Source organism: Rosa rugosa, chromosome 7 (genome assembly GCF_958449725.1).
Source record: "Rosa rugosa chromosome 7, drRosRugo1.1, whole genome shotgun sequence".
Lineage (NCBI taxonomy): Eukaryota > Viridiplantae > Streptophyta > Magnoliopsida > Rosales > Rosaceae > Rosa > Rosa rugosa.
Window position 1 is genome coordinate 10248096 of NC_084826.1, and position 25041 is coordinate 10273136.

The window sequence follows — 25041 nt, forward strand, 5'->3', positions numbered from 1 at the left end:
GTAATAGCCAAAAGGTCTCGGGCATTTTTTTAATTAATGCTTTTGTTAGAGCTAACTAGCATTTCTCCACACATGCTCTGCATGTGCAAGTTTTTTTTTTTTTTTTTTTTTTTTTTTTTTTTTCTGAAAATAAAAAAGAAAACGGTTATTGTATAGGAGATAATGGGAGAGAAAAGTGGATTGTGGGTTATATTTTTATTTATTTTTTTAATAAAAATATATTTTGTAAATGTCATAACTGTCCTTATGATTTAATTAATTCTCAAAGTTTATTAATTTTCTAGGGTCATTTCTGTCAAAATTTTAGATTTTGGCTAACAAACCCTCTTCTCTTAATAATAGTATAGATTAGAAAAAGTGAGTACAATTTTTCGCTTTTTTGAGCAATTATATATACATCTTATATAATTAAGCCAATTCTTCAAGGAATGATTAAATTTTTGAACTACCATATATGCCCTCATATAATATAAATATTAATAAATAAATTATTTGTATATGAGGATAAGATAGTCAATACACTATATTATATTTGGCAAATTTGCAATACCTCCTATGAAAAAAGAAGAAACTTCCCTAAAATTAGGAGATAAATTACTGTAACTTTTTTAATTTAAAAAAATAAAAGTCAATTGACATGTGCGGAGCACATGTTAAGGGGCTAGTTTATTATTATTATTTTTTTTCTGCCTTAGTAAATAACCAAATACAATACTTGGGCAAGGTATCATATACACCCCTAAAATAAAGAACATATAATTATGTAAACGCATTTGTGAGCTAAAACTGCGCTTTTATAACATGCATTAGAATGTATCATCATTAATATTAGATACTGTAGATTAATATATACACACACATTCATTGTGTAGATGATCATGGCCATTAATATTAGATACTATAGATTAATATTTCCAATTAATAAATGTGTTAACGTATTACAATGTTTTAAAAAATAAATTTCTAATTGTTCAAGTAAACTCTAATTTGTGTTTGACCCAAACTCTAGGTTACTTGACCTAGTGGTAATAGGGTTAAATTAGAAGGATCTAGATTCCTATTCAATGTACGATTACTTTCTTGTATGATTGAGATTCTATGCATTGTAATCCTCTATATAAAGAGGCCCTTATTATCAATGAGAATACACAGCAAATTTATCTCAATTTCAGTTTCTCTACAACACGTTATCAGCACGAAGCCCTAACCCTGAAACCTAATATTCGTAGCCTTCAAATCCCAGAAACCTCCGCCGCCCACCTTGAAGCTTTCACCTCCAGAAGCCCAGAACCGGCGGCGCTGCCCCAAGAACCGGCCGGCAAAGCCCCAAACTGGCCCCTGGAAATACCGAAAACCTCCCTGCCCGGTTCGATGCTTTCCTCCCTGCCTACTGCTGCCATACTCCACCACCAGAAGCCCCTTGACCCCAGAACCTCGGAACCGGCCGATTGACGCCAAAACCGGCCTTCAGAAGACCTGCACCATCGAACCGCCGGCGACCTGCATCCTCTGCCCCTGCTTCAGTCAACCAAGCCCAGAAGTCAGCCCTTGGCCCAGAAGCAGAAGCGGATCCACCAAGCCCAGAAGCAGGCCCATAGACATCAGCGTCCAGTCAGCATCCAGTCAGCAGCCCACGTCAGCGTCAGAGTGCCACGTCAGCAACCGTCCGCCACGTCAGCACCTCTGGTCAACGTCAGTCAACCCTTCGGTCAACGCCGGTCAACCTTTTTCGGGCCACTTTTCGGGCGACCTTTTTCCGACCAACTTTTCCAGTCAAGATTTCCGGCAATTTTTCAAGGTAAACTTTTCTAAAAGTTCCCGTTTTTGAAGTTTTTATTACTTTTCTCTTCTTTTTCTCGGGGACTTCCAACATCCCTTCTTCTACCCCCCTTTCTTCTTCATAGGGGAGACCAATAGCCGAACTGTGGGGGTTCGTGCTCAATCCAAGCTTGAAGCTTGTAGAGTCCTCCAAACTTAGAATTTTTTGAGAAGAAAACGATCGACCACATACATCGTTGTTTCGATCTAATCCAAAACCCCTCTTGGAATCGGATTTTCTTGGAAGCGACTACGCTCAGAAATTTTATAGTTTTTCGTGGTAGCCTTCTTCGCTCTGAAACTAACCCTATTTTCTTGTTGTTTTTCAGGATGAGTAACCTGAACAAGCTGAGCTTCGCTCCACTAGAGACAACAGGTGCAGGATACCATAAGTGGGTCCGTGATATGCACCAGCATCTTAAGGCTGATGGGATCCTGAGTACGATCCAAAAGCCAAGTCAGGACGTGCTTACTCCTCAACAAGCTGCTGCTTTTGAAGCAAATAGAGCTACGAGAGAGGCGAATGAAGCTAAAGCCATCATTCTCATGATAAGGCACATGAATGACGCGCTCCAAAATGAGTACCTCAATGAGGAAGACCCAAGAAAACTATGGGTAGAACTCGAGCAGCGTTTTGGCAACGTCCGTGATTCCCTGCTTCCAGACTTAGAAGTGAGATGGCATAGCCTCCGCTTCTGTGATTTCAAGTCTGTACATGACTACAATTCAGAAGCACTTCGTATAAAGTCTATGATGGAATTCTGTGGACAGAAAATCACTGATACGATGTTGATCGAGAAGACTCTCTCCACCTTCCTCGTCTCTGCATTGATGATAGCCAAAAACTATCGGATTGATGTCAATGCTAGACGCATCACAAGATTTCATGAGCTAATTGGTGCATTGAACGTAGCTGAAAAGCACGACAACATACTTGTGAAGAACTATAACTCTAGATCCGTGGGAACCAAGTCAAATCCGGAGTCTAATTATAGTCGCACCTCCAAGGGAGGACGCAAGGAGCGAAACCCTAAGAATAGGGATAATTTTGGACGTTTTGGTCCATATTCTCGCCCTAAAGAGGAAGGAAACCGCCAAGATAGGCGTACACGGAACCGTGGAGGTAAACGTGTGAAGAGAGAGAGAGAGGCCAAGCCTCCGGTTATGGTGGTAACGCCGCCAAAGGCAATAACCGTCCTCATAACGCTCCCAGAGCGCCTCGATCAAGGGAACCTGACCATAATGATGCTTGTCTCAGATGTGGATCAAGTGGACATTGGGCAAAGAAGTGTACTGCATCCCAGAACGTTGCAAACGCATACAAGATGTATCGTGAAGCAAGGGAGGCAAATTACATGGAACAAGAAGATCAAGATGGCGATCTCGATCTAAGGGTGGAAGACTACAAGTATCAAGACCCAGAAACTGGCGATTTTGATTAATGGCACGTTTACTTACTTGGAATGGAAAATAATCATGAATCGGAGACAAGTGGAATGGGAGAAGAAAGGAATCGGTATTGATTTCGGAGGAATGATTCCTAAACCCATCTCCCCCCTTCGTAATCGAATTCCTGAGTATTCAGGAATCGATTCCTGATAAATAGATGGGACCTACACCAATTCCCATTCCTTCATGTGTTAGTAAACACAGGAATTCTTTTACCTGGAATCATTCCGATTCCTTTATGTGTTAGTAAACACAGGAGTATTTTTACTCCGTAATCATTCCATTACATTCCATTCCATTCCATTCCAAGTAAGTAAACGTGCCCTAAGTCTTTTTATTTTCCAAGAGATGTAGGCCATTGCCATATTATTTTTGTAGTAGATGCCAATGATATTAGTCTTTCTTCAAAGTAGGCGTACTCAATGTAAGTGTGATGTCTAGGAAAGTTTTGAGATAAGTGGTACTTAAGCGAGCCTTGCTCCACCGACATCTCTCTACTCACTTGGTCACATTTGCATTGGAATTACTGAAAGGAGTTAGACGACTATCATTGTTTTGCATTAGCTAGTTTATTGGATTAGATTTTCTTTAGTTAAAGAAACGATGATGTAATTCCGTTTGGCTTATTAATAAAAGTTGAGTTCTTTTCTTTATGACTCCTTTTTAATTACGAGCTTTTCTTTTAGGAATGGATGAACTTCAATGTCTTGCGGATAGTGCGACTACGCACACCATTCTACGACATAGGCAATTATTCTTGGAGATGTTGCCTACATATTCATCTGTGACTACGATGGCTGGGCCATCAGGTTTAGTTCAAGGACATGGAATGACCCAATTCCTTTTGCCCAATGGCACCTTGATTAAAGTCACTGAAGCTCTCTATGCTCCTAAGACAAATCGAACCTTATTGAGCTTTAAAGATATTAGAGCCAATGGATTCCATGCGGAAATGCATAGTGAGAACGGAATAGAATTCCTTTGCATTACCTCTAATGATTGCGGAAGAAAGCGCATCTTAGATAAGCTTATGTGTCAATCTAGTGGACTTTATGTCACTACAATTCGACCTATTGAATCCAATAATGTCATAAGAGAAGATCTCTTGGATTTAGACACATATTGGCTTTGGCATGACCGACTAGGACATCCTGGTCGTGATATGATGCTCCGTATACTAAAGACTTCACACGGACATCCATTCTTCAGAGTGAGAAGAAACAAGAATCGAAAATTGATTCCTGGACTTAGCAAGACCGCAACAATTGCAGCATCTGGCGCTGCAGTCGTCTTGGGGCACCATAGGGCCGCCCAAGTCCCATGTGATGACGCCATCAATGACGCCAACCATGAGCATGATGCCATGGTTGTTCCTCCCAATGGCCATGACGCCATAAACAGAAATTCCTATGGCTCCAACACCATGATGGGAGATGTAGTCACACATTTTGCTTCTAATAGCGCTACAGACGCTCAGGCCCAACTAAAATCCTCATTGGTTGCTTCTAAGGCCCCTCGCTCTTTCTGCAAAGCCTGTTCATTCGGGAAATTAGGACCGAGACCGTCCTACGCAAAGGATCCCAAAATACTCATTCCGTTCTTACAGAGAATCCAAGGGGATATCTGTGGACCAATTCAACCATCATGCGGACCTTTTAAATACTTTATGGTATTGGTTGATGCGTCGACACGCTGGTCACATGTCGCGCTGTTGTCCACTCAAAATGCTGCTTATGCTCAACTCCTCGCCCAGATTATCCGTCTACGGGCTCACTACCCTGACCATCCTATTAAGTCAATTCGACTTGATATTGCTGGGGAGTTTACATCGAAAACGTTCGATGACTATTGCATGTCACTGGGGATTGATGTAGAGCATCCAGTTCCCCATATTCATACCCAAAATGGTCTCGCAGAAGCCGCTACAAACGACTACAGATGATAGCACGGACATTGGTTATGCGCACCAATCTCCCTGTTTCTGCTTGGGGATATGCAATATTGCATGCAACGACGCTAATTCGTCTACGACCCACTGCCACCCAATCTTACTCTGCGTTACAGCTAGTGACTGGGTACGAGCCTGATATCTCGCACTTACGCATTTTTGGGTGTGCCATTTATGTGCCTATTACGCCGCCATAGCGTACTAAGATGGGTCCACAACGACGAATGGGCATTTATGTTGGATATGAATCTCCAACGATCGTCCACTACCTTGAACCCTTGACAGGAGATCTCTTTATCGCTAGATTTGCGGATTGTCACTTTGATGAGACAGTCTTCCCATCGTTATGGGGAGATAAGAACGCCGATGTTCAACAGGAACGACAGGAATTGTCGTGGTCTGTCCCCACTATGTCTCATCTCGATCTCCGTACCGCACAGTCCAAACTTGAAGTGCGAAGAATAATCGAGCTCCAGAACGTAGCAGACACTCTGCCTGATGAGTTTTCTGATGTTGCCAAAGTGACGAGATCACACATACCTGCTGCAAACGTGCCTGCAAGGATCGATGTCCCAAATACTGGACATCACGCCACTCTTGTGACACCAGGAGATGGCGCCATTGCCCAACATGGCAATGATGTGGCATCTATGGCCGCAGGTCCCGCAAGGAAGCGCGATAGACCAATTGGTTCGAAGGATACTCGCCCTAGCTAGAAAGAGAGCGAATGAGGCACAAACAAATCCTTTGATCATCGATACTCAAAATCCGTCCCATGAGAATGTTCCGGATTATGGTTATGTCCAAGAGACATCATTGGAGGACGCCTCAATGTCAGAACCTATCCCTGAGAACGTAGAGATCTCTGTAAATTACACTAGTGTACATGGGACGTGGGAAAGAAACTCCATCATCATTGATGATGTATTTGCGTATTCAGTGGCGCGTGAGATTATTGAGACCGATGACATCAAACCACTCTCCGTTGATGAATGCCAACGTAGAGCTGATTGGCCAAAGTGGAAAGATGCGATCCAGGCAGAACTTGATTCTCTAGCGAAAAGAAAGGTATTCGGACCAGTTGTGCCAATACCGCCCAACACCAAACCAGTTGGTCACAAATGGGTATTCGTTAGAAAGCGTAATGAGAAAAACGAGATTGTAAGGTACAAAGCTCGCCTTGTGGCGCAAGGCTTCTCACAACGCCCTGGAATCGACTATGAGGAGACCTATTCTCCCGTAATGGACGTAATAACGTTCTGCTATCTTCTCAGTTTGGTAGTTTCCGAAAAACTGAACATGCAGCTTATGGATGTGGTTACTGCGTATCTATATGGGGATCTAGATACAGAAATATACATGAAGGTCCCAGATGGACTTCAGTTACCCAAATCAAGTGGCTCTAAACCACGGAGCGCGTTTGCTATAAGGTTGAAACGCTCACTATATGGATTGAAACAATCCGGACGGATGTGGTACAACCGTCTAAGTGACTACTTGATTGGAAATGGATATGTCAACAATGAACTATGCCCATGTGTGTTCATAAAAAGGACAAGTTCCGGATTTGCAATAGCAACGGTTTATGTCGATGACATGAACATAATTGGCACCCTTAAAGAGTTAAGGGAAACCGCTGAACACTTGAAATCCGAGTTTGAGATGAAAGATATTGGGAAAACACGGTTTTGCCTCGATTTAGAACTTGAGCACCGTAGAGATGGTATCCTGATTCACCAATCAGCGTATACCCAAAAGATGCTTAGGCGTTTCAACAATGACAAGATTAAGCCTTCAAGCACCCCAATGGTCGTCCGTAGTCTTGACCCAAAGAATGATCAATTTCATCCAAAAGATGACGATGAAGAAGTGCTAGAGGCAGAAGTGCCCTACCTAAGTACAATAGGCGCATTATTGTACTTAGCACAATGCACAAGACCGGATATCTCATTCGCTGTGAACTTGCTAGTTAGATATAGCTCTGCGCCAACACGACGCCATTGGACTGGTGTTAAAGATATCTTTCGATACCTAAGTGGTACGATCGATATGGGCTTGTTATATCCCTATAGAGAGAAGATGGATTCGGACCCATCAAGTGCCAGGGACGCCACATATGGTGGACTGCGTTCCCTCTCCCCATCCCAAAATGATATAAGTGTTTTGGAAGGTTTTGCTGATGATGGGTACCTCTCTGACCCACACAAAGGTCGCTCCCAAACTGGTTATGTTTTCACCATGGGAAAGACCGCGATATCTTGGAGGTCTACAAAGCAGACCTTAGTCGCTACCTCTTCGAATCATGCAGAGATTATTGCTCTTCACGAAGCAGTTCGTGAATGTATATGGCTTCGATCCATAGTTACGCATGTTCGAAGCAATTGTGGTTTGAAGTCTACCATAGACGAGCCAACAAGCATTTATGAGGATAATGCTGCTTGCATTGAACAAATGAAGCAAGGCTACATCAAAGGCGACAACACCAAGCACATATCGCCTAAATTCTTCTACAATCAGCAACAACAGAAGCTCCTCAAGATCAAAGTGAACCAGGTTCGATTTGAGGACAATGTGACAGACTTATTCACTAAGTCATTGCCCAAATCCACGTTCGAGAAACATGTGGCAAGAATTGGCTTGCGGAAATTATCTGAACTCCCATGATCGTAGTCATCAGGGGGAGACGCAGACATCAGGGGGAGATGTCTACATGTTCACCTCGAAACTTGAATGGTGTGTTGTGCTCTTTTTCCCATTCGACCGAGGTTATTTTTGTCCCACTGGGTTTTTGTTACTCGGCAAGGTTTTTAACGAGGCAACACAAGGGGGAGTGTTCAAGTAAACCCTAATTTGTGTTTGGCCCAAACTCTAGGTTACTTGACCTAGTGGTAATAGGGTTAAATTAGAAGGATTTAGATTCTTATTCAATGTACGATTACTTTCCTTGTATGATTGAGATTCTATGCATTGTAATCCTCTATATAAAGAGGCCCCTATTATCAATGAGAATACACAGCAAATTTCTCTCAATTTCAGTTTCTCTACAACACTAATTAATTATTCATCCTATAATAACTCATTGGGTGATTGTTTAAGATCGAAAAAGTAATTAATTTCTTTTTACATTTGACCCTGATTTAAAGCTTGGCTTATATATTTTTTTGTTATTAAAAAAAAAAAAGATTATCTATGAATATTAACGGACGAGATCTACTAGATCTGCTGGTACACATGCATATATTTCCCAAATTAATTATCCGCTCCGGGCATCCTGCCTATATATAATAGTGCTAGCTTTGTGATCCTCCATTCCACACCTACACACATTCCACAAACTCAAAGACAATAGTTCTCGTGTTGTTCTAGAAATGTCTCAAGTCTGTCACATTGTCCACAAAAAGGATTATGTTTCAAATCTTTTTGAGCATGATACTGGTACCCATGGCTTATGAACACTATAATATGTAAAAGGTTTCATTGTTCTAGTAGGAGACTATTGTTCTTCTGCAACGCCTCCATCTCTTCCTCCATTGCCTTCCTCCACTTTGGATCCCCCAACGCATCCTGCACTTTGTTAGGTATTGACACAGTAGATATTTGATTCACAAATGATTCATATGACTTAGACAACCTCCTAGTGGACATATAATTGGCTACTGGGTATTTTGATTTGGCAGTAAGAGTAGGTTCATATCTTTTGGCTAATTGACCTCGAGTTGTCCTATTTGGTAACACATATTGCCCAACATTAGACTCACTATTACTAGTACTAGTGGGTGGACATACCTCAAATGACTGATCTTCAGTACCAGGGAGCTGTGGGTCAGGGATAGAAGAGATGGCAGGAGGGGCAGTTGTGTCTTCAACTTCACTTGAAGTGATTGAAACTGGTGCTTGGATGTCTGGAGCTTCTGCGTCTAGAGGTGACGGGTTGATGGTCTCAATCGGATCAGTCAAAATACCTTCTGCTTGTGTGACTTCTTCTTCCCCTTCTTTTGATTCCTCTCCCTCTCCATGATACAGCTCTTCAAAATAGTGACATAGTACTTTCTGGAAGGTGGACGATATCACTTATACCCTTTCTGAAAACCTCTGTAGCCTACAAACACACACTTAAGCGCCAGGGCATCCAACTTAGACCTCTGGTTTTTAGGAATATGGACAAAAACAACACAACCAAAGACACGAGCTGGAAGATTATGAAATGAAGGTAAGGAGACATGAGATGCAAGAACCTCAAATGGAATTTTGCCTTGTAAGACACTAGATGGAAGACTAAAGATACTTAGGCATATGAGCACTAAAGAGAAGTGCACGAGCCATATCAAGTAAATGACGGTTTTTCCTTTCAGACACTCCATTTTGCTTTGGTGTTTGTGGACATGTGGTTTGGTGAACAATCCCATGAGTTTTAAAAAACTCTTGGAAAACATGATTAACATATTCTCCCCCATTATCAGAATGAAGGACTTTAATGGTGCTATGGTATTGTGTTTGAACAAGAGTACGAAAAGTTTGGAAAGCTGGAAAGACTTCATCTTTGGTTTTAAGAAGAGCAACCCATGACAATCTCGTACAATCATCAATAAACAACACAAAATATCTCATACCCGATACAGTGGGCTCTCTAGAAGGTCTCCAAACCTCAGAATAAATCAACTCAAAAGGAATAACATTTTTATTAGAAACACTAGGAGAATAAGTAGCACGATGACTCTTGGCCAAAACACATGTTTCACAATGTAAAGCAGACTCAGCCACACCAATAAACAGAGTAGGCATGGTTTTTCTCATAAGACTAAAAGATGGATGCCCTAAACGGCGATGCCACAACCAAATTTCACTTAGCTTATCAGAATTCGAAGTCAAAGCGGTGCGAGACTGTGCTCCTGGCTTCTCCCCTGCGTATGTCTGATCCAGATGGAACAATCTGCCCCGGAGATACTCCCGACCGATTATCTCCCTGGTGAGAAGATCCTGAAAAATCACATACATAGGATAAAAGGTTACAGAGCATTTCGACTCAGTGTTCAACTGTGGAACATATATCAAATGATGAGATAAATCAGGCACATATAACACATTGTGAAGTTCTAAAGTAGGAGTAATACGCACTGACCCTGACCCTAACACAGAAAAGGTGGGGAAGACAATTCAGTAAAATACGATTTGTCATAAGTCATATGATCGGAGGCACCAGAATCAATAATCCATATATCATAACCAATCAAATGGAGTTTTAGAACTATTTTCCTCTAATTAAGAGAAAAATGAAAAAAGAACAAAGAGACAAAGTCATTTTCGGATCTTTGCTCTGATACCAAGTCAAATAGAACAAGATTGAGAATGAATTTTATTCGTCTCACAGTGGAGGTATATAAACAGGATTACATGAATACAATTGATTTACGTCTCCATTCTCTACTATACATAGAATAGGTAAATACTAACTACGCTCTAATTACAATATATTCCATCCCTAATGTTACACCATGACTCACGCTAACACACAATACTTCCACCATCACAATACCATTTTTACAATCGTTACAGATAAGTGGGTTTACAAATCAGGTCTAAACCATTAACACCAGTAGCACGTGTATAACGTACTCGAACAAGCTGCTCACAACTTTTCATCCCAGAGTTCTTCAAGGGTCTTATATGCACCAAGAGTCTCATGCACAAAATGAGTAGCTTGAATAAGCTTCTCCTGCATGATCATCCAAAAAGAAAGTTTATTCAATCATCCCAAAAGAAACTAGATAATGGAAAACTAATTTTGTTTTAGCTAATATTTACAGTCAAATCACATTTCAGATCACATTCACCATAAAGGCGAATTTTAATTACAAGTGCCTACTGATATATCCACTCGAACGATGCACCAATAGAGACTCTACTTATAGAAGGTGCCATCAAACCAAGCTTCCACATTTCACTCATATACCAAATGTCAAGCACATACAAAAACTAAACAAATTCACTATCTGAGAAAATACGAAGGCAAAGAAGGGGAAGAGGACAAGGCACTTGCCTGCTTAATTTCAGAAAACTTGGCAAGCAAGTGTTCAGGTATAGACCAATCAAAAAGATCAAAATTTTCCTGAATCCTGGTCTGATTTGAGCTTTTAGGCACTAGACTGTGACCCATTTGCAAGCCCCACCGAAGAACAACTTGAGCAGGAGTCTTTCCCAATTCTTCTGCCACCATTTTCACAATAGAATGCTCAATGATCTTTTTCTTTACCAATGGCGAATATGCCTGGAATAACATACACATCACAACAACAATAGATCAGTAATCAGCATTGCTGAGATTTGGACCCCAAAAATGGAAACTAGTAACTAGTCCATTCTGTTCTGAAATCATTCAATGTCATCATAGCATGTTTAAAAAAACTAGATTTTTGCTCAACATCGATATTACTACCCATAAGTTCAAATAATGACTTTACATCAGCATACTCACAGTTAAGTGAACTCCCTTAGATTGACAGAAAGCATGTAGCTTAGGTTGCTGCCACTGAGGGTTCGACTCCACTTGATTAACAGCAGGAGGTATCCGTGCCACCTCTAAGAGATCCCCGAGCTTCTTTGAAGAGAAATTGCTGACTCCAATAGCCCTTGCCTTGCCTGAATCATAGAGTGCCTCCATTGCTTTCCAAGTAGCAGGTATATTAGGTTGAGTAAGCTTTCCATTTTTCATGCTGACTGGCCAATGGATCTACCAAAAGTTTAATCACATCAGCAACAGATAGACAACCAAACTATATGTATGGACATACGAAAACTAAATACACGAGCTAGTAAGTGTATGAGACTCCCCAAATTGATGTCTGTACACATTTGTGTTGAGTATGAAGAATCAATTTCTGGCTAACATCTTCTTGGAACATTTACAAAAGGGTAAAGCTTTAGATTTGGTTCACATACAAGGTAAAGATCCAGATAGTCAAGTTGCAAGTCTTGCAAAGTTTTATTAAATGCTTTTGGCACATCTTCTGGTTCGTGATCAGCACACCTGCACATAATGATGATCATCCTAACTCAGAAATCGGATAGTAAAACCGTCAACAGCCAACTAATGTTGAAAACTTCATTTCCTTAAAAAAAAAAAAAAAAAAAAAAAAAAAAAAAGGAGAAAACTTAAGATAATTGGAGACTAAACAAGCTAAGCAGAGTTTCAAGTTCAACTAATGCAAGTGGAAACAAACCAGAGTTTGGAAGTGATCCATAAATCCTCGCGCTTCACCATCCCCTCATCACACAGCTTCTTCAGAGCATCACCAATCTACATACACCACAAACAACTATGAAACTGAATAAATAAACAATAGCAGAAATTGGCATATGAAATTTTCAAGAAATGAGTATTCATCAGAAAGAAAAAAGAATTCTTGAAAGTGTGGTGCCACCTCCTTCTCGTTGCCATACACTTGAGCACAATCAATATGACGATACCCAACCTGCACCACAATTCAGATGCTATATGAGCAACTCAACTCAATGTAGTGAAAAATGACAACAACAACAACAACAAAAACTCAATTTAGTGATTGGTATTGAAGGATGAGAGCACCTTAATGGCAGTGGTGAAGAGGTCGACAGTCAGATGAGGTTCAATCCGGAATGTTCCTAAGCCGACCGTAGGTATCTTGGCGCCTGTGTTCAGCACAAAAAAGTGAATTGGGTTCGCCATTGTCTCTCACGTACTCTCTGCCGTAATTTCTAACTAATACCAACCACGGGTCAAAAATGGGTTGGGCTAAAACTCTTGTAGATGTTGTAAAACGAACATAGAAGAACTTGAGAGAGAGAGAGAGAGAGAGAGAGAGAGATTAGATGCAGAGAATGGGGTGTAGTATTTCAAGCTCATTCTTACATGTTTACAACTCTGCTCTTATAGAGCTGCTGCCATAACTATCCTACGTAAGTTTTCTGATACATCATTAGCGTAAGTCCACCCGTTGAAGTTGGCTAGTCAAGACTATTCATTGTTTTTTGCCTTTTATTTCCACCATTTTTCTTGACCAGTCAGATATTGTTCACAAAAAGTCACAAAATGTCAATTGGCAGGTCAAGAAATTGACCCAGAAAGTGACTTTTTGTGAACAGTGACGAAATAATAAAACTGTCTCTAATGCATAATCATTGTGATCAAGGTTTCAAATTTCGGTTTCGGTACTTCAAATTTAAGGAAATTTCGGAGAAAGTTTCGATTTCGGTGGAAATTTCGGTTAAAAATAAAGAAATCACATTAATTGCATTTATAAAATGATATTTTTGAATGAAACTTTTATATAGACTAAACTAACCTATAATAAACCTATTTACAATATAACCTCTTTAAAATTATACATAAATAATAGAATTGTGATATTTAATATACACGAGTACGTAATTAACTAAAATTGTAGTAAATTGCTAAACTAGTGTTTTTATCTATATGTAATTATAAATGTTCTGTATATTGACAATGTGAATGTGATTTACTTTTTTTTTTTTATGGCTGGAACCCAGTGGGAAGCTTGACCATCACGCCTTTTTCACTAATAATTAGAAAAATACAACCGGGGGACGTAATACCAAAACCCCGTGAATGAAAATGAACAAGTACAACAAAAGCAATATAAAGTATTAGTAATAAGAGCTACTATGATGTGGTTCGATCCATGTGGTTGAACTGCTCCCATTTAGTATCATACAATACTGGCATACTGCTCCCAAGTACATGAATTTTGGAAATGATTTTGGTACTTCATCACATGGGTAATGTATGTGTGTTGATCTCTTCCCACATGCAATCCATATATCGGATATTGTGGAATTATCCAATAAGGTGTTTCATTGTATGAAGCATACGTCATTTGGGACGAAGAATGATAAAAAAAAGTCATTTGTGCTTCCACCTTGTGAGCTTGATCCAATTCCGTAAGTACTTTCTGAGGTAGAACACATTTCATGATGAGGATAATGAGAATGGAATGGGTTAGGGTTATCACTATATTGAGTTCCTATGTCCATTGAGTCAAGACTTGAAGAAAGTGATTCAAACTCATTTAGAGACAAATGGCTATTGCGTCTTCCTTGTGCATCCCTAGCTCTTGAATTGTATTCACGATTTGCACCAGGATAAGTAGTATGATCATCACTACTATATTGGTTGTAGTGCCATGATTTGCCACTCCACCTGTCATTTCCATAATTTGCCTCACGATTGCAAATAGAATCATGATGTGGTTGGAGACTTGGAGCATGAGTACTTTGGTAGCAGATAAAGCAAAGAGGGTTTTGTTGTATCCAATTTCAACTTGATTGGAAAAAGAAAAAAAATTCAAAATTTCATATTTTGTCAGTGACAAACAAATTTCACAAAAATTTCAGAGAAATTTCGGACAAAATTTCGGTGTGAATTTTTTAATATATTTTTTGTGTGTAGATATTTCGGAAATTAAGAATTTCGCGGAAATGTATGGAAAATTTCGGGAAACTCCTGACGGAAATCGGGAAATGATATAGCATATGAATTTCGTTTCGATACTTCAAATTTACGGAAATTTCGACAGTTTCGGAGAAACTTAAAACCTTGATTGCGATTGAAACTGCCTCTAATGCATAATCATTGTGATTGAAATCTCCACCACACTACAAATTAATGTTAGAGGCGATGTTATTCCGTCTCTAATACCAAGACTCCAAGAGTGTCACTTTTTAAATTCTGTAAAAATAGAAAATAAAATAAAACCCTCATCCTATCAATAAAAAAAAAAGGAAAAAAAAAATCACCATGGTTTTATCCCGACTCTCTCTCTCTCAGAGATTGTAGAGAGTCTTCTAGGTCGCCACGCCTCCACTACCTCCGTAAAACCCCCCAACACCCTCCCATATCTCAACGAAACCACCCCAAACCCTTTCCTTCGCCTTCGTCCTGTATTTTATAAAAGAAAGCTTCTTAATTTTTGGTTTGCTTTGAGTATTCCCAATTGGTTTGTTCAATTTTGCTGTTTAGGTTAAAATTATATGGTTCAGATTAGAAATTAGGTTTTGGTTTGATGGGTTTTCTATTGATTGGTTGTATGTTGCCTTTGGTTTAAATTGCAGGTTGCAAACTTGTGTTTGTTTGCGGCCAATCCTAAAGGATCGATTGGCTGAGATTGTTGAAGAGGAGTTGATACCAATCAGTTGCGGAAACAATGGCGAGGAGAAATTTCTAAACAATTATGCGGACCATAGGCCCACTCCTCTCCAAGCCCCACTTCAATCAGAGTATGAATGTCCTGCTCCTCTATCCCTCAGATGTTTTATATTTGGATGCATGAATAAGACCCAGATACTCTGATTGATTGTGAAAATTGCCTTCATTTAGTAGCAATTGATAGAGGAAAGTAGAATTGGCAGTAGTTTTATCAGTAGAATTGGCTTAAATAAGTGCAAGATTCTTTCTTTGATTATTGAATTACATTGAAATTAATCTGATAACTAGCTTATAATGAACACAGAGAAAATAGTATCATTATATTTACATTTAAGAAAACGGAATCACTTGAACTCCTATTTTCAATTCCTCATAGTCTCATACCTATAGGTTTCGTATGATGGTGTCAATGCATTCCATAATATAAACTCTGTTATGTTTTTCAGTGGTCTCACTTCGACTTTAGTGGTCCAACTTCTGGGAGCACAGCTTGTGTTGCAATTATTAGAAACAACCAACTTGTTGTTGCCAATGCTGGTGATTCTCGTTGTGTCATATTGAGGAAGGGTCAGGTAATTTATCAGTTTTGCGGTGTTCTTCTGCATGGTTGTTCTGTTGATTGCTTAAACAATAGAAGGCTTTTTACTTTTAAAGTTTTAAATATATGGTTGTACCTGACTACCATATTTGACTTAGTTTCCATGTTACATAGATGATAGATCTATCTCACCTAATTCATTTTCTTGTTCCTTTTTTTATCTTTTCCTGTTGTGGATTTCAAATAGGAGATCAAAGATGTTCTGCAATAGTTGTAGATTATTTAGTTTAACTTTTGCGGAAACAATGGCGAGGAGAAATTTCTAAACAATTATGTGGACAATAGGCCCACTCCTCTCCAAGTCCCTCTTCAATCAGAGTATGAATGTCCTGCTCCTCTATCCCTCAGATGTTTTATATTTTGATGCATGAATAAGACCCAGATACTCTGATTGATTGTGAAAATTGCCTTCATTTAGTAGCAATTGATAGAGGTATTGAATTACATTGAAATTAATCTGAGAACTAGCTTATAATGAACACAGAGAAAATAGTATCATTATATTTACATTTAAGAAAACGGAATCACTTGAACTCCTATTTTCAATTCCTCATAGTCTCATACCTATAGGTTTCATATGATGGTGTCAAAGCATTCCATAATATAAACTCTGTTATGTTTTTCAGTGGTCTCACTTCGATTTTAGTGGTCCAACTTCTGGGAGCACAGCTTGTGTTGCAATTATTAGAAACAACCAACTTGTTGTTGCCAATGCTGGTGATTCTCGTTGTGTCATATTGAGGAAGGGTCATGTAATTTATCAGTTTTCGGTGTTCTTCTGCATGGTTGTTCTGTTGATTGCTTAAACAATAGAAGGCTTTTTACTTTTTGAAGTTTTAAATTTATGGTTGTAGCTGACTACCATATTTGACTTAGTTTCCATGTTACATAGATGATAGATCTATCTCACCTAATTCATTTTCTTGTTCCTTTTTTTATCTTTTCCTGTTGTGGATTTCAAATAGGAGATCAAAGATGTTCTGCAATAGTTGTGGATTATTTGGTTTAACTTTTGTTACTTACTACTAGACCAAATTGGTATCATATTGTACTTAAGAGTATTTGTTCAAACCAGAAATGTAAATTAACTATGATATGCCACCATTTGGTTTTTATGCTGATCTATTATGGTTTTCCACAGCTTAGGGAAAGGATGATGCTGCAACTTAAGCTTGGGAAAATCACTGCTACTTGAAAGAATATTGAAAGAGTTCGTATGTTCACTTGTCTTTTTTGTTGAAGGTTGCAGCTACACTAACTTCTGAAGAAGAATATTTAGTTTTTTTTTTTTTTTTTTGTGTGTTTTTTTTTAATCTTTCAGTTCTAGAGTGTAATACTTGAACTTACTGTATGTATCTTTTAAATACAAATTTTAGTTTTGTTGTTAAAATTATAAATCGTTTGTTCAGACTTTTTCTGCTTTTTATGTATAATTATAATACATAAAAATCAGACTTTTTTTTATATTATATTTAATACTATTAGAGACGGAATACAGTGTCTCTAAGTTTTCTGACGCATTCTGCCATGTGGCAGCCTTTAATTAATAGAGACGGATAGTTGGGGTCAGCTGTCTGCAGCTCTAATAGTTTTTAGAGACGCAAGAATTAAGGACGAATTATTACTTCGTCACTCATACTTGTAGGGACGGATTTTAACGTAAATTTGTCCCTAGTGCTTCTCTCGTGGCAAAATTTGGGCGTCTCTATAGCCCGTTATTGGTGTAGTGGCTTTGTCAATGGTGGAGATATGCCGACAGCTTTAGCAATGTATGGACAACAGCTTTGTCAATTGTGGAGATATGCTGATATAGAGCAGATCTCTTTGGAGAAACACATATCCACTCTATATCTATTTACATGACACTACACCAAATATATATTTTAGAGATAGCCACAAAACGTCTCTAGTGACTAAAGTATACTTAATTTTGTCTCTAATAGAATGAGTGACAAATTAGACTTTTGTCCCTATATGTTGTGTCTCTAAAACCTATTAGAGACACTTAGATAAAAAGTTTCGTCTCTATTACTTTTAGAGATAGAAGAAATATTTTATTTAATATATTTTTTATTAGAATATTTGATATTATTAATAATAGAAACCATCTATTATTAACCACCAGTTCGATTGGCATTGGAAAGAAATAGTGAATCCATCTATAACTAACGACATATATAAATTATATATATAAATTTTTTCTGGATAACAAAATATAATATAAATTTATTTCATGTTCAACAAATCTTTACTGATACAACTTAAAATACAAGTCTACAATTTTACAAAATACTTGTTATTAAAAAAATCACAAATTCATCTAGTCAAATGTCTATCAATTAGCATCTAATGATCAATAAGGGAAATAATAAAAGTCTATTGCTCAGATCCACGAGAGCTTTGATTCGATGAAGCTCTAAGTTGGTTCAACAATATTCCAAACATAATTCAAGCCTAAGAATCAAAATTCAAGCATAAAAGTCTAGGTCATTGTAAAATTTACGACTCAATGCAAAAGCAAAAACACGATAACCCAACCCAATCAAAATTCATTCGACAAAGCAATAAAAAAGCATAGATTCACTCATAGTAATAACAAGTCTAAGATGAACAGACATACTCTATATTCGTTCATAGTGGTTGAGTTCGTCTAAATTGCCTCCTTCAGCTCCAATCGCACGAATGATGCCAGAGGTGAAGAGTTTAGCAGTTTTTGGAGTTTATGAAATAGGACGTGAAGCAGAAAAGAAGTGATTGAGGAGGTGAAGTGAGAAAAAATAGGTGTATTATTTATTTTATTCTCTTTTATTTATTAAAAATATATAGTGAGAGACTTATCCGTCTCTATTAGTAAAAATTTGATAAACTAACGCTAAATATATTCTAGGCTACAAAAATTTAGCTCCAAAATTTTTAATTTGGCACCAAATCAATTAGAGAGGATCCATTCGGTCTCTATTAGTATTAGAAACAAATTTCTATTTGTCTCTATTAATATTAGAGACACACAATAAAAATTTGTCTCTAATAAAAACAGTAGAGACAATTTTATTAATTCGTCTCTGGCCTTCATCTCTAAAGCCTATATTTGGTGTAGTGTGATATAGCCATAATAACTTACAACACTCCCCCTTGAATATTTCATCTCAATAGTGTTGCCTAGGCTGTGCACTTCTAAGTTGCCTCGTCAAAAACCTTGCCAAGTAATAAAAACCCTATGGAAAAAAACAACCTTGGTCGGAGGAGAAAAAGAGCACAACGCGCGTGAGTGTGGAGTAGTAATATCACAGCTTCGGAGATAAGTGGAGTCTTCTTATCAGCATCATAAGTAGGTAGTTATGTCTACGAGAGTGATGCATTAGAGTTGCTACACCAAAACCTTACCCGGTAAAACTAATGGGAAAAACCCTGGTCGAAGGGAAAAGATGGGCAAATGCATATATGTCGAATCAAAGCATCTTCAGGATGTAGTACAAGTGGGGCAACCATGCTAAAGATGTGCCTCGTTAAAACCTTGCCAGGTAACAAAACTCAGTGGGACAAAATAACCCTGGATGAAGGACAAAAAGAGTACACGATGGTCAAGTGGGTATGCTTCGGGATACTCCCCCTGATTTCAACTCCCCCTGAAAATTACATGTTAGGTAATTCAAATAATTTACGTAGACCAATACCTTGTACATGCTTCTGGAATGTAGATTTTGATAGTGACTTAGTGAAGAGGTCTGCATGATTGTCTTCAGGTCGAATCTGCTTGACCTCAATCTTCTGATGCTCCTGTTGTTGCTGATTGAAGAAGAATTTTGGTGCAATATGTTTGTTGTCGTCTCCTTTGATGAAACCTGTCTTCATTTGCTCGATGCAAGCAGCATTATCCTTGTGGATAGTGGTTGGTTCATCAGTGGTGGAATGCAGCCCATTTGTGCTTTGAACATGCTTTTGTGATGGCTCTTAACCATATATATTCACATACTGCTTCGTGAAGGGTTAGAATCTCAGCATGATTCAAAGAGGTAGCAACAAGAGTCTGTTTCCTAGACCTCCAAGAAATTGCAATATTCCCAATAGTAAAGACATAACCAGTTTGGGAACGCGCCTTGTGCGGGTCTGATAGATAGTCTATATCAGCATATCCAACAAGGCGAGCATCATTCCGAGGATCAAGGGGGTTTGATCCATTCCTTGATGCGTACAGATAGAATAAGCCCATGTCCGTCGTACCTCTAAGGTAGCGAAAAATGTCTTTTATGCCATTCCAGTGGCGTCATGTTGGCGCAGAGCTATATCTAACTAACAAGTTCACATCAAATGAATTGGCCTATCTAGGGCATTGAGCCAAGTACAATAATGCGCCTATTGCACTTAGATAAGGAACTTCTGGCACCAATATCTCTTCGTTATCATCTGCAGGACGATACGGTTCTCTCTAGACTTCGTACGACCATGGGTGTGCTTGCTTTTATCCCCATTAAAGCATATTAACATCTTCTAGATGTAATTTGGTTGATGGACTAAAATATCATCTGCACTTTGCTCGAGCTCCAGGTCGAGACAATAATTTATTCTCCCAAGGTCTTTCATCTCAAATTCTGACTTCAAGTGCTTTGTGGTTTCATTGATCTCTTCAGGAGTATCTATAAAATTCATGTCATTGACAAAGACCGCCATAATTGCAAAATCAAAACTTGTTTCCTTAATAAACACGCATGGGCATAGTTTATTATTCACATATCCCATCCCGATCAAATATTCACTTAGACGGTTATACCATTTCAGTCTAGATTGTTTTAAACCATAAAGTGAACACCTCAAAACTAATGGAGAACATGTTCCGTGGTCTAGAACTATTTGCATCGGGTACCTTAAGTCCTTCAGGAACTTTCATATATATCTCTGTATTATGATCCCTATAGAGATAAGTTATGACCACATTCATAAGCTGCATATTCAGTTTTTCGGAAACTACCAAACTGATAAGGTAGCGGAACGTTATGACATCCATTATAACTGCAACAATTAAAACAAGCCACAACAAAACATGCCATGCAAATTCATGCTATTAACTTCAATTCTTGACAAGCAATATCCATATTCATATACTATCAATCAATCGTTGTGATTATTGAGCAAATTCAAATCCCAGCAGCAAGCATAAAGAGTTCACCACTAGAGAAAAGATCGACCAATGTTTCAATTGCATTCAAGAATACAACTTTGAATAATCAAATGCAAGCATATTTCACGAGAAGACTCTTGTATGGATGCTCACCTGGATATCGTGACGACCACAATGCAGCGATTTAGCCCAGTAAGCTAATTCCCAGCAGCCAATCAAAGCGACGACAAAGCTAGCACCACTGCAATAAAGTCAAGGTTGTGTGTGGTCAATGCGTTACCACAACTACCATAAGTCATAGAGAGCGTGCTAAAATAAGTAAGCATGCCAAAGCCAAGCCACAAAGAAATCCTATACAAATGAAAATCCTACATGAAAGCATTTATTGATATGGAAGATAATACCAAGCAATATACAGCAAAAAAAAAAAATGTATATGACTCAGATATTCTAATCAAGCACATGATCATGCAAACATGTGACAATGAAGGAAAAGCAAGCTAAGCAATTCAAGCAAATAAAATTTCAGTTACCGTGATCAAGCTGTATTCAAAGCTTCCACCATTTACTGACATCTAGTTTATCATTGGAATTGATACTCTCATATCCTGTCATTGGCCTCTACTACTCCACTGCTGAAACAAAAGCTGCCGTAATCAATTTTATCAAGTCAAAGTTCAAGCATAGAGTATCTCATCTGAACCAAAAAAAAAAAATGTGTGGAGAAGTCATAAGCGCAAGCATTTACGATCCAACAAGCATTATACAAACTTTCACATGCTATGATTTCAACATCAGGCATACTCTTAACTCAAGTTCCAACCTGCCATAGATTTTTGCTCCAACACCAATACAAATACAGATCCAAATATTGCTACCCATACAAACTTCAGCAACCAAAGTCATACTCTAAGCCTTCAGTACTCTACACAAGCATCTACAGCCACACTTTAGCATCAAGCATCTACATATCCAATCTCTCACCAAATTTAGTGCCCATTCTTCACTTTAAGCATTACCATTTAAATGTCCCGTATATATCAAGTTCTAATTAGAAGCCCAAAATCTTGAACCCAAGCTATTAATTTCTCTCTTGAAACATCACAAAGAAAATCATACCTGATTTTCTAGAAGAAAAATCATTACTGAGATGGATCTATAAGGTGTAGAGGCAAACAAGAAATCAATGAAATCTGAGCCCAAATATGTCTAAACCCTATATAAGTTAGCAATCACGAGAAATTTCATGCTTAATAAATGGCACTTAGCCTAACTCTATGAACAAATATATCATGCCAAGTCCATGCTAATGCCAAGCACTCGCTCATGCTAAGCTCATGCTCAAGCCAAGCAGATCCACGACCAAGAGAAACACACCAATACTTAAACAAGCTTACGCCAAGCAAAAGTAATTTAAGCATACAAGCATCCGACATGCATACACAAGCCATGCCAAGCTCCTCTCTTAAGGTCGTGCATCTACCATAGAACATATGAGGGCCATGCCAAGCAACCAAGCTCATTCTTTTTAATACTGACTCCCTCTAAAAATACTTAAGATGGCCACAAGCTCAAGCTACCAAAGCACACACCTAAGCAAAGCTACTACATGCCGTTCACACTCCAAGCAAGAAACCAAGCAAAACTAAAACCATTGAATTACTATGGTCAAGCTAAGCTAAGAGACGCGATTTACAGGGTAAAGCAAGCCAATTAATATTATGCTGCATCATGTTCCATTGCAATCACAGCAGTAAAAACTCCACGCATAATGCCCAAAAAAAAAGAATCCAAGCTACTCCACACTCAACCAATCCATAATCACACGCCAAGCAAGGGACTAAGCTAAAATTGAAACTATTGAATCCACATAGCCTAGCCAAGCTAATAGAAGCAACTCACATGATGAACCAAACAGACTAACAGCAAGCTCCATCATGTTTAATTGCAATTACAGCAATAAAAAGAAAACTCCACGCATAACACAGAGAAGAAATAGTCCAAGCCACTCATGCCGAATCAATCTATTATCACACATTAAGCAAAGAACTAAGCAAAAAAAACTAAGGCCATTGAGCCCAAGCTGAGAAGACACGGCCAATAATACCTTGCCGTATCAATCCCATTGCTGTCATGGCAGTAAAAACAAAACAAAAAATTCGGAATGCGTTATACTTACAGGTTGGGTACCTTCCAAAACACGTGGTAGCAAATCAATGCTGATAGCAAAATTGATCACAGCAGTAGCAGGTCAATCACAGCAACGAACCAGTATGGCTAAGGCGACAAGCAATTACAGCAGCAGAATTGATAACGCCAAAACAAAGCACGCGACATGCAAAGGATTAATCACGGCAGCAAATCGGCAATGTCGCGTTGGCAAATTGATATTGCGTGAACCAATATAAGGCAAAAATATGAGCAGATACCGAATCAAGAAAAAGAAAGAGAGAAGAAAAGGACACAGATAATAGAGGATGGAGATTATCGCACCGAGCAAAAGAGGATGCAGTTAGCCAAGCTTACCAAGCACAGAAGAAATCGCAAATCGGCTCTGCATGGGCCCGACACACTCGATCTGTTCTGTAAAAGAGTAAGGGAATGGGAATGGAGCCTCTCAAGCCAAAGAAATTTGAAAGGAGATAAGCCTTCTTTTCTTAGATCGAGGGTCTGACTCTTGAGAAGAAAGGCGTCTTGTGCAAATCAAAATATGGAAGAAAAAGATAGAGATAGCAGAGGAATAAGAAGCCTATACCCAGCAGAAGGAAGTTCGACCCAGCAAGCCTATAGAGCAATCTTCATTCCATTCATTTCTTCCAGGCGCAAAATCTGATCAAGAAGCCTAAAGATACTCTACCACATGCTTGACGCAATCAATCTATTCTGTAAGAGGCTAAGGAGGTCGTGAACATGATTTCTCATATCAAAAGACTGTGAAGGAAGACAAGCTCCTTTCCCTCAAAATTAAAAAAACTGACTTTTGAGGAGAAAGACGTCTTGTGAAACAAAAAGATGAGAAAAGCCTAATGGATTTCACGGGCCAAGACCACTTTCCTAAAAGAAAGGTGTATGGAGGCTGAACTCTTTCCTTCTAGGAGTTCGATGACGACTAGCATTTGTTTTTCAAGCTGAATAAGTCGTAGCTCATATTTGGAGGATTTGCAAGCCAACATATCTTTCAAGCCAATATATCATGCAATGAGTCTTCGGATTTGATTATGTAGCCCGCAACATGCTTGCACGACCTACATAATCAAGGGGGCTAATGTTGACACCCAAAAATCCAGCTAACAAGCCCAATTCATGCTTTAAGCCCAATTCATATTTCGAGGCAAATTACACCCGCAAACATCACGCTACGCACGTGGACCCAAGCCACATTCACGCACTTGGGGCTTACAAGAATGGGTGTGGTGTGGAAGGTAACGGAATTGCATGAGGCCCGTTATTAGTTTTAGGCTCGTTGATAATTTTGGACTTGGGACCAAAATTCATGCCCAACGGCCTAACTCTTAATATGGGTAAGTGAAGAAGAGAGAGAGCCCAAATCCTTTAGAAACAAACAAAATAGTAAATGCTAAACATAGGATTCTTGATCCTAGCTGCATAACATAATCCCATAATCCCAGCAGCACATAATCCCAGCAACACAGCAGAAATCTTGGGATTGCAATCCTAGCAGCAAATCCTGCCTAAATTATGGCAGAAAATCTGCCCAAAATCTCATAGCCCTAGACACAACTTGACAAACCAAAACACATTGCAAAATCCAGTACATGCATTTAACCCAAGCCATCTCTTTACCCAGCAGTAAAGACCTTCCACCGAGATTCCTTTGGCTGCTGGAATTGTATATAAATAGCTATGTTACTAACCAAGCAGGGGCAGGACAGAGTGTGCTAGCAAGCTCCCTA

At 38.8% G+C, this 25041-nt stretch overlaps 1 protein-coding gene and 1 long non-coding RNA gene across 7 annotated transcripts; one reads left to right on the forward strand and one right to left on the reverse strand.

The window, feature by feature from the left end:
- Positions 1–10641: 10641 nt before the first annotated feature.
- LOC133720675 (NADPH-dependent aldo-keto reductase, chloroplastic-like) lies at positions 10642–13074 on the reverse strand. The gene is made up of 7 exons (XM_062147097.1): positions 12798–13074; positions 12634–12684; positions 12433–12509; positions 12152–12239; positions 11688–11942; positions 11253–11480; positions 10642–10928 (listed from the first exon to the last, which is right to left on the reverse strand). Exons 1-7 carry the CDS (start codon positions 12915–12917, stop codon positions 10842–10844), a joined length of 906 nt encoding a protein of 301 aa, XP_062003081.1. The 5' UTR covers positions 12918–13074; the 3' UTR covers positions 10642–10841.
- Positions 13075–14929: 1855 nt separating this feature from the next.
- On the forward strand, positions 14930–17408 carry LOC133721122 (uncharacterized). 6 transcript variants are annotated; one of them, XR_009852074.1, is made up of 4 exons: positions 14974–15484; positions 15860–16329; positions 16638–16763; positions 17153–17408. It is a non-coding gene; the product is annotated as an uncharacterized LOC133721122 (long non-coding RNA). The 6 variants fall into 6 exon arrangements; XR_009852071.1 differs by having other exon boundaries at positions 14973–15484; positions 15860–16763; XR_009852073.1 differs by having other exon boundaries at positions 14976–15484; positions 16638–17408.
- Positions 17409–25041: the final 7633 nt, after the last annotated feature.

Excerpts from the sequence above, each read along its gene's own strand:
- LOC133720675 (XM_062147097.1), bottom strand. The coding sequence starts at position 12,917 with ATGGCGAACCCAATTCACTTTTTTGTGCTGAACACAGGCGCCAAGATA. Across the intron at positions 12,685-12,797 it reads TCTTCACCACTGCCATTAAG|GTTGGGTATCGTCATATTGA; the intron begins GTGCTCTCATCC and ends ATTGTGGTGCAG. Across the intron at positions 11,943-12,151 it reads ACTATCTGGATCTTTACCTT|ATCCATTGGCCAGTCAGCAT; the intron begins GTATGTGAACCA and ends AACTTTTGGTAG.